General features: G+C 41.4%; 1 protein-coding gene across 2 annotated transcripts in view; it reads right to left on the reverse strand.

Annotated features, from left to right (window-relative positions):
• Positions 1-23,604, reverse strand: part of TC2N (tandem C2 domains, nuclear) — a 51,774-nt gene that overhangs the window by 9,231 nt on the left and 18,939 nt on the right. For both annotated transcript variants that reach the window (XM_038405649.2, XM_043516658.1), the window contains 7 exons: positions 15,882-16,007; positions 15,025-15,255; positions 10,854-11,021; positions 7,243-7,334; positions 5,930-6,005; positions 3,960-4,060; positions 2,575-2,691 (listed from right to left, as the gene is read on the reverse strand). In XM_038405649.2, coding sequence (XP_038261577.1) covers positions 2,575-2,691; positions 3,960-4,060; positions 5,930-6,005; positions 7,243-7,334; positions 10,854-11,021; positions 15,025-15,255; positions 15,882-15,948 — 852 coding nt within the window. In that variant the 5' untranslated portion in view covers positions 15,949-16,007. The remainder of the gene's footprint in view (positions 1-2,574; positions 2,692-3,959; positions 4,061-5,929; positions 6,006-7,242; positions 7,335-10,853; positions 11,022-15,024; positions 15,256-15,881; positions 16,008-23,604) is intronic.

A 23,604-nucleotide genomic window follows, 5' to 3' on the forward strand; every position in this document is an offset into this window, starting at 1 on the left:
AACGCTCTGGATTTTTTACTGCTGTATAACTAGGCAAATTCAACTGCACATGAGAGACCAATCGTGTGATACACTGCAGTAAAAACTACATGCACCAAGTCTCACTGTAAAATTCTAGGAGACAATTAAAATTCCTTGGTTATCTCACCATAAAAAACACACCTTTTTTGACAGTGAAGACAGAGCCTTACAAAGTTCTCAGTCAGGACATTCTCTGCCTGATGCTGATTGGCTGTTTGCGCTAACCCCTCCCACCCCATCTCTCTCACTCTTTTCACTTCAGCGTCACTCCATCTGCCCTCCACACTCCCCTCTCTGCCCCACCTGTCTTTACCATCTCTGATGAATTCCTTTTGGGGGCTTGGTAAGGAGGGGCTTAGCTATATAGAAAGTCAACAACAAAAGCAAACAAAGACATTGTGGCACAAACATGGATGTTTACAAACCATTCCTCTGCTTGTATGTTACACCTCTGACTCCTTCCAGGTGTCTGACCTCTCTTTTACACTATGAATCCTTCAGGACAGGGACTACCTACTACTCTGCCTATCCAGGTTGCCCAGCACAGTGGGGTCCCATTCTCAGTTGGCCTCTAGATGTTACCACAACATATCATTATGCTCTCACAGAAATCAGTAGGAGTTTGGGAATTGGCTTCCACAAAGTAGGCCCCTAACTTTAGGATTTCTAACCCCTTTGCACAAGCAAGGTGAGAGAAAGACAGGCCTAAATTCATGTAGCCCTTAAAGAGAAAAGGAACCCTCCTGACAGGTTGAAGAGGACGCTCAGACATTAATCAGCCAGTAGGACCCCCACACTTGAGAAATGCAGAGTAAAATTTAAGGCACCAAATGATACAGTCCCCAATTCATATTTATACAAAGAAGCAGGGAGAAGAGAACTCAGAAAAAGGGTTAAATTGCATGTCTCCAGAAGATTGGGATGATCTAGATGTGTTGGGTAACATTTCAAACTGTGCCACTTTCTCCCTTCATGCCCAATTTTAATAATCAAATAACGTAAAATAATCATGCCGTTTCAATCATTTTGGTAATTTATTTAAACTACAATACAATGGATGGAGAATGGGAGGAAATCTCCAACCCCCCTTTGCCTACTAGTAATGTAGCTAGGTTTGACCCTTTACTTCTAAGTATTAGTCAACAAATATATGCAGCCACATGCTCAGTGTTACTTCACAGGTAAAAATACCTGAGGGCTAGGAAATCAAACTCAATTTATATTGGCTACTGACCATCTCCAGAAAGGTCAGTAGCAAATAGTTCATGGAGCACATTTTGATAGGAAATTTTTTCAGTACAAAAATTTAGACCAATTCTAATCACTAACACACCATAAGCATTTACAAGGCCACACTATCCTTTACAATAAGGCTCCTTTACACCACTCTGGCAATGTAAAGGAACCTTAAAACTTTTACATCTGTTTTATACTCTGGGGGAAATACACTAAGACAGGCTGCTACATTCTGCTCTGCCTGAGGGGATAGAGCCTGCCCCATGCCTACGTCCCCCACGCCTATCCCTCCCCTCGGAGTGTGCTGCAATAGCAAGCGAGAGGGACAGAATGTCTCTCTCTCTCACACACACACACCCCTGCCCAGCCTGCCTGCCTCCCCCCCCCCACCCAGTTGGGGTTTACGTCTCTACCAGCTGCTCTGGGCGCCTGAACCGATGTGCCTGCACTGCTGGGGAAAGATGCATGACTAATCCTGTGGCTGCCCTTTCCTTCCCTGTCAGGGGTAATTTTTCTGCATGGAAACAAAGAAATCTGCAGATAACATGAATTCTGCCTGTGTGCTGTGGCACAGAATTCTCCCAGGAGTAAATAAAAGCTATAACCTTACCCACCTTTTCTCTAATATCCTAGGACCGATACGACTATGACAACACTGCCTACAAAGATAATCATGTCTTGCCCCTTCACTTCCCCCGCAATACTAGTTCATATTTTCCAAAGCATACTGTTAATTGTCACACCTCGAGCCAAATTCTTGTTCTTTGTGCAGAGGCAGAGTTAACAGGTTTGCACAGGGACCTGTGCAGAGATGGGGGTGAACTGAAGCCTCCACTTTGCTCCCCAAGCCAGAGCCAACATGAGGAGAACCACGAGAGCCATGTACATACTCCAAGGTAGCATCTTAGCTAGTGGATATATGTAACAACTGCACCCATTGGCCACGTGCCTACACTTCTCCTGATCTCTCTTCTGAACTGCTGCAGAGAAAGGCACTGCAGATCCGTGCTCTATGGTTTAGTCCCCTATCACTCGAACTCCATCTCCAAGTTCGGAGCAGGAACAGGACCACAACAATTCTGCTGTTTTTCAGCATTTTCTACACCTACAAAAAGCGGGTGAATGAAGAAGAGGAATGGCGAGAGAAACAAGATTTTCCCCTTTTTTAACTTCTTAGAAGCCTATAATGATAATGTCCTGACACTAAACAATTCTTATGGAAAACATGGTGCAAAGAAAATGAAAGTAGAAACAGGATCAAAATAATTTACATTTGCTGGAAAAAAAATATATTGATGTTTTTCTGCAACCACTTACATTGGAACCTTCTTTGGCTGAAGATTTGAACTGCACTGGCTTAGGCAGCATCAGAATTCCTTTGACAGAAATATAAGGATTTTCTCCACAACTAGAAGGCCAGCTCAGATCTTTGCACTACAACATTGAAAACAAAGTCACTTTAGACAGCAAAAGCCCCTTGCTTTAGGCTAACACAGAAGCACACATTCTTGTTTATGGCATAAGGAAAAAAGCTTCAGGATATATTTTTAAGGTAAATCAGAACAAGTGCGATGTCCATGTTGCTTTAGAGTTTAATTTTTGAAGTATTTGATAATCAATTTATGCAGCAAAGTAGAATAATTATCCAGGAAACTTTAGTGAATTAATGATATGGCATTACAATAGTAGTCAATCAGGAAAATGCCCTTAAGGCCGTGTGTATTGTTCCATGGAAAGTCGCAGGGTCCCTGGCTATTCAAAATTCCACTACCGCAAAATCATTCACAGTTCATGGAACTGTATAAACACTTGCTGCACATGCAAATAGAAAAGCCACAAGAAGTTACTTCCCAAAATATACCGGTGTTGTGGTTTTGCCACTGAAGTATTGGCAGAATTAAACATTGCTTCACTGCATCTTATTTCAAGAGCAAAGCTATCACATAGGGCCTGATTCTGCCACTCTTGCACACTACCTTACTCCACAAGCAGTCATACTAACCAGAATGACTAACCATGGCTAAGGCTACATTTTAGTTACAGGTATTTTTAGTAAAAGTCACAGGACAGGTCATGGTAAACAAAAATTCATGGCCAATGATCTGTCCATGACTTGTAATATACCACTGACTAAATCTTGGGGGGGGGCGGGGACAGGGACGCCGTGGGTGCTTGGGGTGGGGGCAGCCCATGGCCCGGGACCCCCTGCTGGTGCTGGGGTGGGGTGGGGTTGGCAGGCTCTCTACCCGGCTCCTTGCAGCTCCTCAGAAACGGCAACGTGTCCCTCCCTCAGCTCCTAGCTCTGTGCCCTGCCCCCCACCCCAAGCGCTGGCTCTGCAGCTCCCATTGGCTGGGAACTGGAGTCACACCAGCCACTGCAGAAGTCATGGATGTCTGGGAAAGTCATGGAATCTGACTTCCGTGACCTCCATGACAAACTCACGGCCTTAACCATGACAGAAAGAAGTCCAATAGTGATTAAAAAACTGTAAGAATCCAGGAGGAGATGACATCTTGAAAGAAGCAAGGAAAGGTGTATCACATTTAGGCCAAACTGAGGGTATATTTTGATATTTCAGTTTTGTGATAGTTTTACAAAAGCAAAGAGTCCAATCTAGCTGGGAGAACTGATGCCACAGATTACTAAGTACAATAAAGTCTCCATTTGAGTCAGTTATATAAACCCAGCAATATTCTCTTACATGCAAGATTGTGATCCAGATCTGTTCTGCAGAAGGAACATAACACAGTTTCACATTCATTCTTCCAAAGTCTTGTTCGTCACCCGATAACGTAATGGTATCTGGGGGAAAAAGCCAACAAGTCTTTTTAAAAGCCTTGCAGTATCTTCCAGCCCATTCTGAAAAGCTGGGATGCTGTTCAGTTTTGTGACCCACATATTTTAAAACTCTCAAACTGAGTTTGAAATATCACCACTCAGATTTTAAGGCTAGGAGGGACCAATAGATCTTCAATTTGACCCCCTGTATATTACAGGGCATTAAATGTCACCCATTTGCTCTATTCAGCCTAATAATATATATTTGATTAAAACATATCCTCCAGAAATGCAACCAGTATTGATTTGAAGCCATCAAGAGACAGAGGCTCCACCACTTATCTGTTCCAGTGGTTAATCACCTTCACTGTTAATTCCGTGTCTTATTTTGAATTTGAATTGGTCTGGCTTCTGCTTTCAGCCATTGGTTCTTGTTATGCCTTTTTCTGCAGGACTACAGAGACATTTACTAGCTGGTATTTTCTCCCCATGAATGCACTTTATACATAAAGGCTAAGATTTTGTCTCACATATTTTTAGTGAAAAAGGTCATGGATAGGTCACGGGTAATAAAGACAAATTCATGGGAGCCCATGACCTGTTGGTGACTTTTACTAAAAATATCTGTGACAAAATGGGGAGTGAGAAGGTTCCAGCACCCATCGCTACTGGTGCCCCCCACTGCCTGCTGTGGCCAGGGAGCTACATGGGGGGCACCCCAGCTGACAGCTCCAGCCCTACCACCCCAAGACTGCAGTCATGGAGGTCTCCGGAAGTCACGGATTCTGTGACTTCCGCAACTTCCATGACAAAATTGCAGCCTTACTTACTTATTCACTGTAATTAAGTCACCTCTCAATCTTTTATATAAATTAAACAAATTGGGCTCCAAGTATCTCACTACAAAGGCATTTTCAATCCTCAAATCATTTCTGTGGCTCTTTTCTGCACCCTCTCCAGGTTTTCACCATCCTTTTAAAAAAAATGTTTACACCAGAACTGTACAGAGTATTCCACTATCAGTTTCAACAATAATAGTGGTTTCAGAGTAGCAGCCGTGTTAGTCTGTATTCGCAAAAAGAAAAGGAGTACTTGTGGCACCTTAGAGACTAACAAATTTATTAGAGCATAAGCTTTCGTGAGCTACAGCTCACTTCATCGGATGCATCACGAAATTTGTTAGTCTCTAAGGTGCCACAAGTACTCCTTTTCTTTTAACAATAATAGTGGTATTGGATTGCAGGTTTCTCCATTAGAAGGAGGAGGAGAAAGGACCAGAGCTATTACCATGATACTTCCCTTCCCCCTCCCCCCCCTGACAGAGTTAACTAATATCTTAATTAACTGGCGAGTTAACTCAGTGGGATTTTCCAGAGCACTGAAACTTGTGCTCCTATGGGTAGAGCTATACTGTAAATCATAGGGTGCGACTACAGCTTGAGCTGACATACCCGAGTTAGCTTTAATCTAGCTAGCTCAGATCCTGGAGCAGTGAAGCTGTGGCAACACATGCTTCAGCAGGGGCTGTACAAGCATGCCTGGACCTCTGGGTAATTACTCACAGGACTAGCCCATGCTGAAGCTTGTGCTGCCGCAGCTTGGCCAATTTAGCTAGCTTTAATCGCACATGGTGCAATTACAGCATCTCCATACCTTGAATCACTAAGGTCCTCTTAAAAATCCCATGTTCAATCTCTTTCAATAGGAAAGCTGCAGATGGAGGACTGAGTAAAGTAGGCATCTTACACTTCAAGTTACAACCTACCCACCAATTGTTTTGCTCCTCAATACCACTCCATAAAAATCACTGTCTGCAGTAATACAGTGTAATATTTTAGATATCACTGTGTGAAGGAAACTATTCCATTGCTGGTTACAAAACAAAATTATTACCCAGGCTCCTGTTACTGCCTTGCGAATCCTTTTTCGAGGAGGTACTACTGGGTACACTGGAAGCTGAATCATATCTCTGCAAAGAAAATGCCTCTTTAGTGGTGAGTGTGACAAAGAGCCCAGCAAGTTCTGATCATAAAAGATGGGACACACTGATAATTGGGAGGATGTAAATTGAAGTTCTCTCATTCCTTACTAACGCCTTGAAGCTGGTAGTGCGGAATTCCTTGGAGGTGGGATTTAACATAAAATGCATTCACAGTTGGCATTGATTTTTTTCCCCTACTGATGCATGAAGGTTCTTTCCCATTTGCATAAATGGGAATTAGTAAGATCTTTATTTCCTGCTACACCAATGGAAAACTAACTCCTTACATCACCCCAGTGTCCAGTTTTATATTTTGCAAGGGAAGTGCAAGACAGGGAACCACAGTTGCTTATACTTAGAATCATAGAGTATCAGGGTTGGAAGGGACCTCAGGAGGTCATCTAGTCCAACCCCCTGCTCAAAGCAGGGCCAATCCCCAACTAAATCATCCCAGCCTGACCTTAAAAACCTCTAAGGAAGGAGACTCCACCACCTCCCTAGGTAACCCATTCCAGTGCTTCACCATCCTCCTAGCGAAAAAGTTTTTCATAATATCCAACCTAAACTTCCCCCACTGCAACTTGAGATCATTGCTTCTTGTTCTGTCATCTGCCACCACTGAGAACAGCCTAGATTCATCTCTTTAGAACCCCCTTTAAGGTAGTTGAAAGTAGTTACCAAATCCCCCCTCATTCTTCTCTTCTGCAGACTAAATAATCCCAGTTCCCTCAGCCTCTCCTCAAATCATGTGCTCCAGCCCCCTAATCATTTTTATTGCCCTCCACTGGACTCTCTCCAATTTTTCCACATCCTTCTTGTGTGGGGACCAAAACTGGACACAGTACTCCAGATGAGGCCTCACCAATGCCGAATAGAGGGGAATGATCACATCCCTCGATCTGCTGGCAATGCTCCTACTTATACAGCCCAAAATGCTGTTTGCCTTCTTGGCAACAAGGGCACATTGTTGACTCATATCCAGCTTCTCGTCTGATAACCAACTGACTCAAGTTTCCCAACTATACTGGGGGGGGGGGGGTGGAGAAGGGAGGGATTAGGAAAGAACCTAGTGAAATTATTTACGATTTTGAACTTTTTCCTCCAACTCTTCCACTGCACATCAGAATGGCCCTTAAAAAGTTTACTCGAACTGTGATGGTATCAGGCACAGGTACACAAAAGAAAATGAGTGCTCGGTGTAGCGTAAGTTATTAAAAGAACTCACCTGGATGACACGATGGGGTGGATTTGTGAGATCAAAAAGGGAATGGCTTAAACCAGGTGATCCAGGAAGTGTGCTACTCCTTAAATCACAAACTGAAACAGAAAGGGACAAACATATTCACTTTGAACAGCAGGAATAACATTAACATTTTTACTGGCAGAAAAAGAAAAGAGGAGAAAGTAGTTCTTAGTAAATGCCAGATTCAAAGCCAAGTTAATCAGATGTTTGTCCATTCCTAAACTTGCTTCTTTCACCCAGTTTTGAGCCAAACAATTACGGGTTTGAAAACATTCGTAACAATTTAGGTGCATGTGGATGTTCTGCATAGTAGAGCGTGCACACACTCCAGAGCCATACCCAAATCACTGCAATGTTTAATATATTAACTACAGGGTTACACATTGTAACTGCAAAGGGCATGAAAAATAACTTTCATAGTGATATTAATTACAGCATAAAATATACTTTGCTACATAACAAAGTCTAGGTTAGTGACAGTTCATACCTGGAGCGGGAAAAAATGTGTCTGTGGCTTTTGCTGAACAAGTTAATATAACCCTTAAGAGATAGTTCATTAAAAGTGCCTAGGGGGTGGGAGGAATCATGAAAATTGCAATGATATTTCCATTTTGAAAGGTTAAGATCCAGCTCCCTTTCATTTTTAAAGATCAGCATTTTTACCAAAAAGGGGTACTGAAAATGGAGTTTTGATTGAGAGAGTCAGTGATTTATGAATTTTGTTTGGGGAGGAAAACAGAGCCCATTGCTGGATGAGAAAGCTTTTCATTTGAAAAAAAAAATGATGCCCAGGTCTATTTATAACTTAAGAATAAATCACTAAGAAAGAGACATAAGGAAATGAGAATTTCCAAAAGTTTTTTCAGCTTTTATTTTACTATTAAATTCAAGAAGCCATTAGGTGCTCAGCAAATCCAGTCAGGCTACATGCACAAGTGTGCACAGTTCACACTGTAAGCAATAAGAAAGTGCAAGAGTTAAGGTTTCAGCAGCAAAGTTGACTCTACTGCATTGCACACATCCTGCAAATATTAAAAGATGAAATAGCAATATACCAAACTACATATATAACCAGAAAAAGGGAAGTGATAGATGCCTTAGAAATACCTATGGGCCAAATACCAAACTGACTTCCCCTTCTGCCTCCTTATTTCTTCATACACTTCTCTCTCCTCCTTAATGGCAGGAAGTAGCATTGCTTATGGAATGCCTTAGCAAAGAGATGGGTCTTATCTTTAGATCTGGTCAGGGTTGGGGTTCAGGCTGACCTCTTTACTTAAGGTTTTCCACAACAAGGGTCTCATCACCAAGAATGCTTCGTCTTCTGCACCCAGGAGTCTTATCCTTGGTTGTGCTTGCTGCAGTGTCCCTGTAGGTCATAACTGTGTTGCTGGGTCACAGATGGGAAACTGGTCTCAACTGTCCAGTTCCTAGTGCGTTTTGTAGATTAGAACTAGGACTATAAAGTCAGTCTGGAGGCCATACTGGCACAGAGAACCAGTGAGGTAATTTATCATCAACCTTTCTTGCTAAATGGGCAGACTGCTTCATAGTGCAGTTTTCATATTGCATCTACATTTAACTTCAGGTAGATCAAGTTGCAATAGTTTAACTGGGAGGTGACAAAAAAAAGTGTATTATATCACAACAACAAGGTCCTCATTTGAGAGGAAGAGCAGAGTCTCCAGGCTAGCTGGAGATGGTTGATGTTTGAAGACGGTACTCATCACTGTTGGTATCCTTTTTTGACCAGAAGCCATGCAGAGAAGCTGTGCACCAGCCAAATACCCTAACATTGATAACAGAAAATACATCTTAACATGGGTGAGTTACTGTCACTGTTTTTCAGAAGCTTTTCAACTCTATCCCAACATCAGCATTCAAGAGACCTGTAAATACCTCTAACACCACCATGTTGACCAATCTCCAGTTTTAAACCTACTAGAAGGCCACTTATCACGCTGCACTGGTTTCCTTACTGCTTGGTCTGTGTTTTCCAATATTTCAAGAGATTTCCATTATTCACAGTTCAAAAGGAGGAGGACAATGAAAATTTGGATGTTGTTGATTTCAGTTGCCTCCTCACTACCTCCAAATGGAAATAATCAGCTTTGCTTAGTATGAGCTGTCATGACAGAGTAATGCTCTGAGAGGGAGAAAGAGGCAAAAAGGAAAAAAATAGTTCTGACTTGGCTTGGAGGAGGGAGAGGAAAGCAATAACAGTATTCAGATACATTTTAGTGAAGATCTGTCAGTCTGGGATCACTTCCAAAATTATCTTTTTTTGTTTCAAAGAGAGAGACAGGACTTCTGGTCTGTTTACAAAATCTTATACAGAAATATTGTGTTACAGAAACAACCAAGCCCTTGAAACACAGTTTTGATGTAATGGAAGCAAATGAGCTGAGGCAAGCCCATAACTTGATTTAATAAAAGGTGAAAATATAATTTACTGAACTATAATCCATATGCAAAACAGAGGGAAACTATTGGGAAACTTTTTATCCAGCTGTTTACTCTTCTAGCTAAAGAAAAGGATTGCAAAATCAGTTGGACTTTTTGAAGATGGCATATTTACAGTATATTTCTAGTACAGATGGTTGACATTTTTCAGATGAATAGACTGACAAAAAAAGAGGGGCTTTTTCCAAAACCAAAAAAATGTTCACAAACAATTGGTAACCACAATTTAAAATTTAGTGAAATTTCATTTTATAAAAAACAAAATTTTGATTAACCCATTTTTTAAAACTGTTTATTTTGAACCCTATGAAATGAAAAATTTTAAAATTTTTTTTCCCCTTCTACGTTTTTTAAACAAGCTCTAGTTTTAAGTTCACAAGCATGCAACACAGTGGCACTTCTAGGTGCTGCAACGCAGCAGGCTTAGGAGCGTACCAGCTAGATTTTGAAAGAGGTGGCAGAAACCTTGCAAGGGAAAAGTGTATATAAAGTCATTAATAATGCATTTCTCCTGTTATATCTATATACAACTTCAGGTAGATTGTGTTGAAATAGTTTAACTGGGAGATGACAAAGTGTGATATCACAATAGCAAGGTCCTCATTTGAGAAGAAGAGCAGAGTCTCCTGGTTAGCTGGAAATGGTTAAAGACAGTTCTCATCACTGTTGGCATCTTTTATTGGGGCAACTTCTGTTAGTGAAAAAGATAAGTTTTCAGACTTACATAGAGCTCTTCTTCAGCTCTGTGTAAGCTCAAAAGCTCGTCTCTTTCACCAACAGAAGTTGCTCCAATAATAAACAGTCTCAACTCTTTCACTTAAGTGTCTAGTGGGGAACAATAGTACTTGCTCTCAGGTTTAATAATATTAAGATCAAATGTCAAATATTTTTTTAGTGTGTACCAAAGATTGTATATGAGGTCTTTTAGGCCATGAAGAGGCAAGAAGCAAGCAGAGTAGTTGGGAACAAGAAGGAGGAGCCAGTACTAGATGACCAGCTAGTTCTGTGGCCAACAGATCACCGTTTGAGAATTGCTGTATTCAGACATACCATCCATATTCCCAATGTGCGCTCTCTCCTGCATTTAAACCTTCTGGTCAGAAAGGAAAGAGAACAGGATGAATTCTTACCTGATCCATATAATCTCACATCTGATTTTTCTGGGAAGCGCCTAGTCAGATCCGGTGAAATATGCTGCTGCCTATAGAATGGATTATAGGCCACATCACCATGGGGTCCTTGCTGGTATATATTGGAAAGTTCTGCTTTCCTGTCACCAACAAAGGCTCTGGCAGATCCTGTGAAGCACAACATAAACCACGTGTAAGAGTCTTAGCAGTTAATGAACATATTGCCATGGTTCATGAAGCAAGCAACATGTCTTTTAGGCAAGGATAGTTTTTCCTAAGCAGGTAGCAAAGTAACAGGTTATGTCAGATTTCAGCACTCTTAGGAATTACTGGCACAAATTTGAAACTGTACATTGAGAAGTCATGCACACACTGCCCCTTGGAATTCCTTAATATAAACCTAACCTGATTTATACATAGATAGTTCCAAAGACTGAGAGCAAGACAAATATTCAAAGGAAACTGGGCCATGTGTGCAGAGAACCTGTGCTTCCACATTGGTTCTATTCCAGTGGGGTGTCCCACTTTGCTAGAGTAGCCCCAGAACCTTCAGGAGAGTCCATGAAGAAGAGAGAATATAGCCTGTGGCTTTGTATATTCTTTGCTTAATTTCCATAGGATACCTATCAGTACAGAAAAGTAAAACAGACTTGCCCAAGATCACTTGCTTGTTGGCTGAATCAGGAATAGACCATAGAATGCCCGTCTCCCAGCTGCAAGCTCAGTTCATTAGACTACTTTTCTTTCCTCTCCTTCTAATGAGTTCAGGATAAATATTAAGGTCTTGGTAAACAGAACAGTAAAAAAAAGATTGACATCATTTCATTTTATTTATTGAAGCCCCCCATCCATTCTTCTAGGTGGTGTCAGAATGAATAAAAAACGGAGAATAAACTAAAAGAATCATATGTAACAAAGAGATGATCATTCAAGAATTCAAGTGTGATGGAAGCACTAACACAAGAAAGTTAAGTTAGTTCAGAGCATTCAGCCATTTAGATGAATACAATATTAATATTAACATAGGCAGTCAAAAACTGATATTTCCTTTTGCTAGCTTAGCTTCTCATGTCAGATTACAAGAAACAAACTGTTGCAAGACTTGCAAAGAAAATTTGCCAAAGCATAATCACTTTCAGTAAAGATGCAAGCAGTAATTCTGAGAGCATGTCCTGTTTAAAGAAAGGAAAATATACAATCACACATACAGAAAATGGTGTTGCATTAAAAGCAGAGTTTAGACTGTTATGGCTGTTTATCAAGAGTCTGAAAATCAATCAGAGAATATCAGGGTTGGAAGGGTCCTCAGGAGGTCATCTAGTCCAACCCCCTGCTCAAAGCAGGGACAATCCTCAACTAAATTAAATGGTACTCTAATGGTTCTCTTTAACATGCTAGTGCTTTAGTTAGTATTACATTATAGTGAAGAAGGAATTGCAGCACATTTCTCTAAATTCAATAAATCTTCCAAAAAAAAAAAAAAAAAGTAGTTTGCCTTTAAACACAAATAGCTTTCACAACTCTTAAAAGCTATTTGTCCTTTCCAAATATAAATATACTGTTTTACTGCTAAAAATGAATATAATCATTTCAGAAAGACACAGCTTATTTGCTATTTATTGAGCTTAAATTAAATGCTTACTCATGAGGCATATTTGTGGAGAGACACTTTTCTTATCATGAACGCTCCAGAAAACAAATGATCCAAGATTCCAATGAACAAAAGTATCACTTTATAAATCACTTTTTAAAACTGGGCAGAACAGCAAGAGGTTGGCGGGCAGGAAGTCACATGATAGTAGCATGATGTATAGTGTAAAAAAAAAAAAAAAAAGTCTAAAGGTCTATACTTTTGCAAAAGCATTACGCTTACAAAATAAGGAATTTAGGACAACCCCATGCAGTATCTTTGGGGACCACTGTATTAAATTTATGAATGGTTTATGTAGGATTGTGTTCTACTCCAATGGCGAGCAAACTTTCTCTTATCGTTAACGGAATCTGTCCATGCCACCCCTCCATTACCGCATAGCCAAGGCTTCCTCAGCAGCCAGGCTGCACTCCCAAGACAGGACCAATATCTGCCCCTTCTCCCTCGGGTTTCCAGAGTGTGCGTGTGGGGGGGGGGGGAGGGGAAGGTGCACGTGATGGTCTCTGGGGGGGGAGCCAGCGCTGGGCACGGAGGCTGACAGGAGCAGAAATCGGTGTAGCACACTGACCCACAGGCTAGGTGGCCCGCTGCGGTGAGTCAGGGTGGAGATGGTACTCCCTCCCTGTCCCTGGTGGGGGGATGGTTCAGGCCCTGCCACACAGGGCTGGCACGAGCTGCCTGGTGCCACCACTCGCCCCCCCCCCCGAATGTTCCTTCATGCCCCAGTTTGCACACCACTGTTCTACTTCATGGGGGAGGGTTAGCACAGATCCTCCCGGTTCCCGGGGTGAGGGGACAGGGTCGTGATTAAGGCAAGTTGCCAAGACTGAACAGTACCAGAGAGGTACTCCCCGACACATGGTTTACATATATTCGCTCAAACTGGGTTCTCCAGCAACTAGGAGATAAGAATTGTGCTTTTGGTATAAAAAGCTGAATTTAAAACAGACTTTCTGATCCAGAAAATGGATGAGAGCTTTCTTCCAATTCTGCTGAAAGGTTGGAAGGCCATTCACCTACCGAACTCTCCACATGGAAGATGGGTGATTCCTGTCACGTTTAGTAGGTATATAGGACATTTTATGGTTTTCTCTGTGCACTTGTGTCATTAAAATAAATATGCTTGCTTTAGAGAGCTGCGTGGTAATTTGTAAATGCTGGCACACACTGATCATTGTTTGGAGAGAAAGCCACTGAGTCACTCCTGCTGCCAGTGAGTCTTAGCACCCCATTCCTTACATGGGAAGTTTGACTGGTATGGATGTCTTAGGCCTTTTCTGGTCTCCAAGACCTTACAGAACTGCCTTTTCACACTGCTTTTTTGTAGGTAACTTGTTTTCCTCCAGGTGTCCTTCTCTACTCTGAGTGAAACTTGAGACTTGGGGGCTTTGTTGATTGATGTCAACTTTGAACATTTCTCATCTTGTAGAATGAGTGGGTTCCATACTGTGAAAGTTTTCCTCAAAGCAGCTCTTGTGGAGGGCAAGAGAGCAGTGACTGTGGAAAAAGGCAGTAAACTGGGCTTCTGGAGACATTCTTAATCTCAGAATCTGCCATGAATATTTACATAAGGGGCATTCAGCATCTTCGGTTTCCCCAAGATGTAACAATGGCTGAACAGCAGTTTCTGGAACCTATATGTTAACTATTACCTAATTTCTAGATGCATGGTTTTTACTAGGAATGTGAAAAAACCAAAATAAAACACCAAATTTTGCTATAGTGCCAGGATAAAATTAGTTTAAACATTAGAAACAGAAAGACTGTCTAAAACCAAAATTCCTGGACCTACCTTCAAATTTCGATTAGGCAGTGAGGTTGGGAAGCATTGGAATCCAAACCAGCATCTGGAGCAGAGGTGGACAAACTATGGCCCAGGGGCAACATCCGGCCCACGGGACCGTCCTGCCTGGCCCTTGAGCTCCCGGCCCAGGAGGCTAGCCCCCGGCCCCTCCCAAGCTGTCCCCCCTCCACCACAGCCTCAGCTTGCCATGACGCCAGTGCTCTTGCCCGCCGCTCCTCCCAGGTGGCGTGGCTGGCTCCAGCATGGTAAGGGGGCTGGGAGTGGGGGGTTGGATAAGGAGCAGGGGGTCCCGGGGGGCAGTCAGGGGACAGGGAGCAGGGCGGTTGGATAGGTGTGGGAGTCCCAGGAGGCGGGGGTGTAGATAGGGGTCAGGGCAGTCAGGGGACTGGGAGCAGGGGGATCCCAGGAGGGGGCGATCAGGGGACTAGGAGCAGGTGGGGTTGGATAGGTCGGGGGCTCAGGGGGGGCAAGAAGGGGGCAGATAGGGGATGGGGGCCAGGCTATTCAGGGAGGCACAGCCTTCCCTGCCCGGCCCGCTATACAATTTCGCAACCCTGATGTGGCCCTCAGGCCAAAAAGTTTGCTCACCCCTGATCTGGAGACTGGTCTGATTTACATCGCTTGGGCAAAGACCTAATTGAAATATCTAATGAAATGCTGTCATTTTTCTGCTGGGTTTTTTTGGCACTATTTCACCATTGTGATTTTTAATTTACCTTGAATTCCCCCAACGTGCAACGAACTGCCAAGATTCTTGGGTTGTATATAAGCTAGTTTAAGCTGAGGGAGCACAAATGGGACCTCCCTGCCATCCGATGGCAGTTTCGCAAGGAGATAATCCTCGGAACAGCCAACTTGACGCTTCACTGACACAGAAGACAATGGAGGTTTCTCCACAATGCTTTGCCTGTTTTTGGCTGCATCTTCAGATTCCTTCTCCATGGAAACTGTTAAAAAAAATAAAGTAGTAAGTGCATTCAGTCTGAAGAGATCTTTTGTGTTTAACAGGATCAAGGATTCACAGTGTTTCCTTACTGTCATTGCATAGAAGAACAGCACTGGAAAGTTTACTGATTCTGGAAGCATTTGTACTGGCCCAAAATGTGTTGCCATCCAAACTTTATTGTAATAAGCACCTTGCTTTCACTTCAGTTCTTACAAGATTTCACCACACAGTGCATCATGATCCAGTAGGAAAAGTGATTAATACACTATACCATTTGAAAGCTGTGATTACAAGCTTTCAGAAAGTAAAGCACAGCATTTTAGCCTGTTATTTGAGAGGCAAGACCTTTAAATGACCCTTGGTGTAACAATGGTTTTTGCTAGTATTCCAGGGCCAAATACAAAAAGCAGCAGACTTTGTACAATTGTCTTTTTTCCATCCCTGATTAATAATATTAATCAGCATATGCTAATGTTCAAATGGAGGCTATAGTTTGGATGCTGTAAAATAATTCAAGTTAATCCAAAAGAAGTGGATGATTTAGCATTTTATCCCCAGGAAGTATTAATGAAGCTTCAATATCAAAACTATTAACCTGCATGTTTATTATTATGGTGTGGAACTCACAGTCATTCTTTTCCTTCTCCACATAGAAACACCCTTTGCAGCAGTTCTTTAGGCATTCTTTTGCCATAGCTTCTAATATTTCAACTTAAGTGAAACACAAACAAGGCTCCAATGCAGAAGTCAACCCTGAAAACAGACACACACAAACAACATGAGAGTACCAGAAATTAAAATGCAACACCATTATTTTAAAAATACTGTCACATCACATCCTGAGGCCTACACCATTGACTTAAATGGGAGCAAGAGCAGCACCATTAGGTTTATCTTATTTTAACTAGTTTTTCTTATACATAAAGCATGGAGGTGGAGAAAAATATCATAAGATTTGGTGTTTCTAAGGCTGGGACCCTGAAGATAAACAAAAATGGTTCTTTTCAAGAGTGCCAATTCTCTCCTCACATTCATATCAGCCACTAAGTTCCACAGAGTTTATTATTAGCATTAGTCAAGTCAGTTACAAGATGTTTCTTTTTATCCAACTTCCATTGTTCACAGTCCTTTTATTGTCTAATATTTTCACACATAACTTTACATTACTCAGTGTAAATTCCATGTTTTACATATCATCATGTGATAGTTATGCACCATACCAAAATTAGTTTTTCCATGGAACTACTGCTTTCTCAGGTTGTTTATTTCATATACAACTGTGTCCTCCACACATACAGAAGAATGGAAATTGCTGACAGCTTCTAGGAAACTAAGTGGAGAGGAATAAAAGCAAACCTATAACAGTCGGTTAACATTAAAAGTACTTTATGACAGTAATAAAATGGCCTCTTATTTAAATGTCCTTTTACTTATATGCTTATAATCTCTTTTCAGAGCGACTTAAACAGCTGCACTGCCTCCTGTCCAACAGTCTAGCTGCCTTATTATTTACACACATCTCAAATGTGAGGTTCTTTACAGAACATAGTGACGAGACAATCCTCTCCCTTTGGAGCTACAAGATGAGGCCAAACAGAACGTGGAGACAAGCAGAAGGGGTGGGAAAGACAACAAAGAGAAAAGATGGGAGTTAACCAACCATAAATCTGTTTTTTGTATATCTTAGTCACAGGAAATTATGCTGAACGTTTTCATGCTCTAGTATAGAGACTACTTCCATGTGTGCTTTGAACAGTTTGGTCTTTTTTTGTATGCAAAGAGAGACAACTAGGGAGTACCACACACTTTGATCAACTGATTTTATTGCTAAACGTTAATTCTATTAACAAATATAGTTTCTATTAGATACCGCCAAATATTCCAATAAATTCCTTTTGGAGCCATTGTAAATTTGTACACATTTCATCTAAGTAAAAGACACAAGCGTTTTGCCATATGTGACTTTTCTTTCAACTGTACCTATCAGTGGGAAATAAGCAATCAGTAGGTACCTAATTATACTAATGGCAAGTATAGCATATATTCCGCAGACACAAGGCCATCTTTGGTATGGAATAGTTATAATGCGCTGTACCTTGTGTTTTAATTTGTTAGCCATGATCATGCATAACCCACATATGGCTTCACTTAGAAGGCTGTGAATTACATGAGTTCAAGATGGCAATATAAGTGAAAAGTAAACGGAAATGTCTTCTCTCTAGATAAAGGTTTGTCATTATTACAATTGCTGCATAAAAGTTCCAGAATGGCCTACTGCAAATGGATATTGCTTCACTAACTCTCTCTCTCTCTCGCAACTGTGGTGGTGAACTGACTAAAGGGAAAGACGTGTTACATACAGCCCTCTTGCTTTTAGTTTCAGGTGTTTGAAACACTAGTAAGTCACAAAAGCGAATGTTCCACCAGCATGGCAAGAACCCATGGTAATTTTAATTTACTTTAACTTCTCTGAAGGGTTGTGGAAAGAAGGAAAAAAAACTGGGGACCACAACTTCTTCTAATATGGCTTCTTATCTATTTCCCTTCATGCTCAAGATCTCACTGTGGGCCAAGGAGATAAAACACCAGTAGTCCAGTGATTATATAGTCAAATATGGTAACTATTATTGGTTCAGAAGTAGCCTGAATATGGGACATGTTTTGCTGAAAGACAGAATGCTACCCAGGAAACTGGAGAACATTCTGATCTTTTGGAAAAGAGATTATGGGATCTCTAACTTTCAACAGTAGACAGGACCTTGGTTTAATATCCAATTCTAAAGAGGACACTTCTCATTGAGCATTGAGGAAGTGATATATACTGTAGGAAGTGGTCTCAGAATCATTAATGAACTCATTTTATCATGTGGGATTTGAATCTACAATCTCCAGAGGTGAGAACACTACCAATGGATTACACCAATAGATTTTCTGCACATCAGTTAAAAAGATGTACAATATACAAATTTAACGGCTTATCTTGTTGATTAAGCGAAGCAAGATGCTATATAATGTCAAATCTACTGGACTGCTTCTACCCCTCAGACCCATATCACCTCTTAGCTAAGCACTGTGGAATTATAGGTTTACTTTACTGATTTTCCTTCCCAGTTTTTATTAGTACAGAACTGGAACCTATATGCTTTTCTCCTTTTCAGCGTTTAAACTGGGCTTGTAAGAGCTGCTAAGTTTGCTCTAACCTCTGTAACAATGGTACCCAAGACTTGACAGTTTGCTTGGGCATAACATTCTCTATCTCAGAATGACCAGGTTGAATTTATCGCCACCACTAGCACAGAGACCACAAATCTTTGTGAACTTCCCTGGCTTCCAAGGGCAGAAAAATTTTCCACATATGTACCAGAAACAGTTCAGTGCATGGGCCCTCTTGATCATCATTACAAAAGCTTTCCCCCCCCTCCTGCTGACAATAGCTCATGTTAATTAATTAGCCTCTTAGAGTTGGTATGGCAACTTCCACCTTTTCATGTTCTCTGTATGTATATCTCTCTTCTTACTATATGTTCCATTCTATGCATCCGATGAAGTGGACTGTAGTCCATGAAAGCTTATGCTCAAATAAATTTGTTAGTCTCTAAGGTGCCACAAGCACTCCTGTTCTTTTCATTCAGTACATGACAATTAGAACAGATCTATTTCCCCATGGTATTTCTCCCTCCCACCCCACCCCCCACTGTTCCTCTGATATTCTTGTTAACTGCTGGAATTAGCCTACCTTGCTCGTCACCATGAAAGGTTTTCCTCCTTCCCCCCCCCCCCCCCCGCTGCTGGTGATGGCTTATCTTAAGTGATCACTCTCCTTACAGTGTGTATGATAAACCCATTGTTTCATGTTCTCTGTGTGTGTGTATATAAATCTCTCCTCTGTGTTTTCCACCAAATGCATCCGATGAAGTGAGCTGTAGCTCACGAAAGCTTATGCTCTAATAAATTTGTTAGTCTCTAAGGTGCCACCGGTACTCCTTTTCTTTTTGAGAACAGATCTAGTAACTCATACTCCTAACATACTGAACAGGATTCATTGTAATACAGAAATAGTTACGCCCCATTCATTACCCCAATGATAAAATTTCCTCCTTGTCATCACTGTGCTGAGTCCTTTGCTTGGAAAGGAGGACAAGCATTGTTTTAATGGACTTTATAATAGTAGTAGTAGTAGTAGTATCTTATTTCTGCATCCTAGGCAGATTTTTGTTTTAAATAATAAAAGCAGGCCACATTCTGTTAAAACAAACCGTGACTTTATCATTTGATTAATGAAAACGAGAGGTCAAGTACAGCGTGGGACCAGCCATACATTTCTATACTGTAAGTATGTACAAGAGTAATTCATAATCATCTACTATACAGAAACAAACATGCTCAGATAATGCTATTTACACATTAATGTTTTACTGGCATAGCAATATCAATGGCAAGCTGCAGAGTATATAGACACGTACGTAGCAGTGTCTACATCACAGCATTAGTTTAAATTAGACTTTTTTAAAAAAGAAAGTTCCCAGAGCAAATGGGTAACTAAAAGCCATGTTTGTGCTAGCATCTTTTGTGTTAAAGAACATAATGGTTTCAAAGCAGGTGGCATGTTTTGGATGCAGTTTTGAAGCCTCTGCTTGTGCCACAAGCACATTACAGAAGCATGTTGAAGGCTTGCTGAGGGACTGATCATCTAAAACATGGGTTTGACTTACGTTGCTTAGCATGTCTGACATGGTTCCTTCATGATAAAGTGGATGCTCTAAAAACTACTTTTTAAAGCTAACCATGAACAAAATACCCTGAATATAGTGAAAGGCTTTACTCTCCAATTCAGATGCTACAGCCCCTTGTTTCCACTTTAGAAACCGAGTAGCAGTTAAATTATTCAGAATAATTTATCTACCAGTGCACTTATCTTCTCACTCCTACATTTTCAAGGAGTCATAGGATTAGCCACACAACTGCCACTGATTTTATGCATCTAGTAGTAGTGAAGTTATGTGGGATAGAGATTTGTTTAACAGGTTCCAGCATTGCCAACTCCCACAATTTTATCAGGACTCTAGCAATTCTGGCATGTTTTTAATGTATCTCATAAAAGCCTGATCAAAAGCTGCCAACCCATGGATCATCTTACTCAAAATTGCAAGCATCTTATGTTACTACTGATGGGGCTGAGGACAGCAAGATGGCTGACACTTCCCTACAGTCTGTGTGCACATGGAAGTGAGGCTGCCCGAGAAAGTTGGTTGAGATCTCCCACTGTTTTCAGTGAGATTGAAGCCATGCCCACAGGCAAAATGGCTGCCACTTCAGGGTTCACAGGGCCTGTGAGGAGCAATGGAGATTCTGAAAGGAAAATGGGGAGAATGGAGGGAGCTGATCATGGAATTGCAGGGGAATGGTGGGAGCAGAGAATAGTGAAGGCGATCTGATGGGAGCTCTCCCAGCCTGGTGGTAGGCAATGTTGCTAACTCATGAAATGATTGCAAATCAGAGTATTTTGGCACCTGCAGGAAGAGTTATAACTATGATGTGAGTAGCTCCTTCTATCCCACAATTTTCAGGGCTGGGCATGAGGGCAGAGCTATGCGTGTGAATCCCGGGGCTGAGGGCACAGACCTGTCCTGCCACTGAGCCCTACCTTCAGGTATGATCCTAGAGCAGAGAGAGGGGCCTGGGGCAGTAGAATAGGGGAAGGGTGATGCTGGTGGATCCTGGATGGAGAAGTCCCACACAGTAATAAGAAATGGATGTCTGTTCCCCTCTCATAGGGATGAAGGCAGTAGTCACCCCCTGAGCAGCTAGGGAGAGGGGTATATTTGTGTTTGTACTAAAGGTTAACTTTTCAACCTGAAATTCTCTCACACGCAGGGGCAGAGGAAGAGAGAGAAGTCAAAAGACTAAAAAACACATGGATTTGTTTGTTTCAATTTTAGAGGGTTCTGATTCATGATTTGGTTCTCTTAAAATTGGCAATACCAAAGTTCTGTTGTATACATGGATTATTTAATAAAATCCTGCTGGGGAGTAGTATAGGACTGTCCTTATAGGTTCCAATAATTATCAAGTACTGCATGATTTAGGTGCTGGCTCTAAGGAAGGAAGGATGGATTCTGTAAGCCAGAACCCTTTGCTCAGACATCTAGTTACAAATTTTCAGTTCAGTACCTCACTACTGTACTCAAATATGAATGAGGGCCAATCTATATTTATCCTCAATTAAAACAAATACTTATAAAATAGCAAAAATATATATTAAGCACATGAGAGATTGATGTCCCACAGCACCGAAGAAAGTCTGTCAGCCTCAGGAATCCTGCGCTTCTTTATCTTCCAATCACTGAGGTTGGGGCCCCATTTTGTTGGTCTATACATACATACATAGAGAGTCCATGCTGTGAAGAGCTTACAGTGTAAAAATAGACAAGACAAACAAAAAAAAAGTTATCCCCAATTTACAGATGAAGAACAGAGACATTAAGTGACTTGCCCAAGGTCACACAGGAAGACTGTAGCAGAGCAGAAACTGAACCCAGCTCTGAATGCCAGTCCAGTGCTTTATCCACAAAGTCCAATCTTTCCTCACACCACATCTCAATATGAATTTGACTCTAGTAAGCCCTGATCATCCAACAGTTGGATAATCAAATATAACTCAGTGATAGTCCTCTAACAAAAACATATAAAGTGAAAGGGAAAGTCCAGTTATTCCCCTAATAACATGGAAGACAAGATGAAAGAATATAGTTTAAACCCCCCCCCACACACACACAGTCCAGAGAATTAAATCACCGCTATTTTAATGTATTTAGACCAGAGAAGATTACCTTAATGATTTCCAGGTTTCTCAGACAGAAATTTTAAATGAGTTAAATCAGATAAACTGGATATCAAAGACTTTACTGCCAGATGCTTTCAGAATAATTGCAAGACACGAGACAAATGTTTGGACAGAGATGCAAATATTTTCAACAACTCATTAAATAAACTAAACAGGATTGGAAATAGCTGAAAGTAGTATAAATACTCAAGGCTGGAAGTGGTCTCAAAGAAGTGTCAGATGTGTTCTTGTCCCATGATGCAAATATATTGTTTAAAAAAAAATTAGAGCTAGAATAGCTTTTTTATTTAATACCGCCACTGCTTCTTTGGAGGTGGACAGGTGTTTTTAAATTAAGATAAAAGTGAAGCATTCTGATCCCCGACTGATCTGCCATACTGCAGTTTCCCAAAGGATTACATTTAGAAGACATGCCAAAACAGTTATGAGATTTATTTCTAGCCTGAAATACATACAACTCATTCCCAGACCTCTGTTCCACAAGTACATTACAGCACCGCTGCAAATAGCAAACGTGTCCTGACAAAATAGGAAGTATTCAGCAAAATAACTAGGAAGAGGAATGGCCAGTACTGATTAGCCATCGGGCGCTAATGCTCAGCTGCCATAGGTGGTCATAGCTCCACTGACTTCATTGGCGCTGGGAGCATTTCACCAACTGACCATCAGCCCCTTGAACAGTGCAACCTTGGACTTTACCACTCCCGCACCGGGTACTGATCACTCAAACCTGTTTTTTCCTGTTGGCTGGATCTCAATCCTAGGAGACCCTGTCCACTTTAAGCCTTGTAAATCCTGCAGAGAGCATAGCTGTAACACTGCAGATCACTGGAGGTCTAACAAAACACAGTACAGCAAAAGCGGCTTCCACTGCAAGCTGGAAAGGCTCCCTCAGACACTCAGTGTGTGTCTTAGCAGGACCAACTGGTTGCAGCCAAGTGTTGGGTGGGTTATTGGGAGTAGCTGTGTAAGTGACGCTGGGCTGGGGAGACTGTGTGATTTGAAAGGGGAGGCTCCTAGATTAAAATATCGAGAAATGGGAGGAGCAGGGCAAATGATTGAGAAATTTGCCTTTAGACAAAGGTGTTTTGTGACAGTAGCAGCAAGGTAAGCACATGTATTCATTGTTCACCACATCTAAGCACCAAAGTGAGTGGTGGTTAAAAAACAAAGTCTTGCTTTTTCAGTTCTGTAGCTAGGTCTGGCTGGTTCAGACCATACAGGTAGAATATGTGGTCATTTAGGGTAGCTCTAAATTTGACTTTTAATTGGAGTACAAACAATTGTTAATAGGCCAGACAAATTTGTTCCTAGCTGAGTTTAACCCTAGGTAGCAGCAGGTTGTTTGAGTAGGAATAGACACTTGTGTCCTGTCTAAGTTACCATTAGTCAATTCTAGTGAATGCAAGTTAAACAACTAAAAATTCAAGTGTATAGACTACTGAATTCTGCTGGTAGAAGTTACTGGGTATGTAACTACAGCCTGGTAGGGAGGGATGCTGGCAG

The sequence above is a fragment of the Dermochelys coriacea genome, chromosome 6 (assembly GCF_009764565.3).
Source record: "Dermochelys coriacea isolate rDerCor1 chromosome 6, rDerCor1.pri.v4, whole genome shotgun sequence".
Lineage (NCBI taxonomy): Eukaryota > Metazoa > Chordata > Testudines > Dermochelyidae > Dermochelys > Dermochelys coriacea.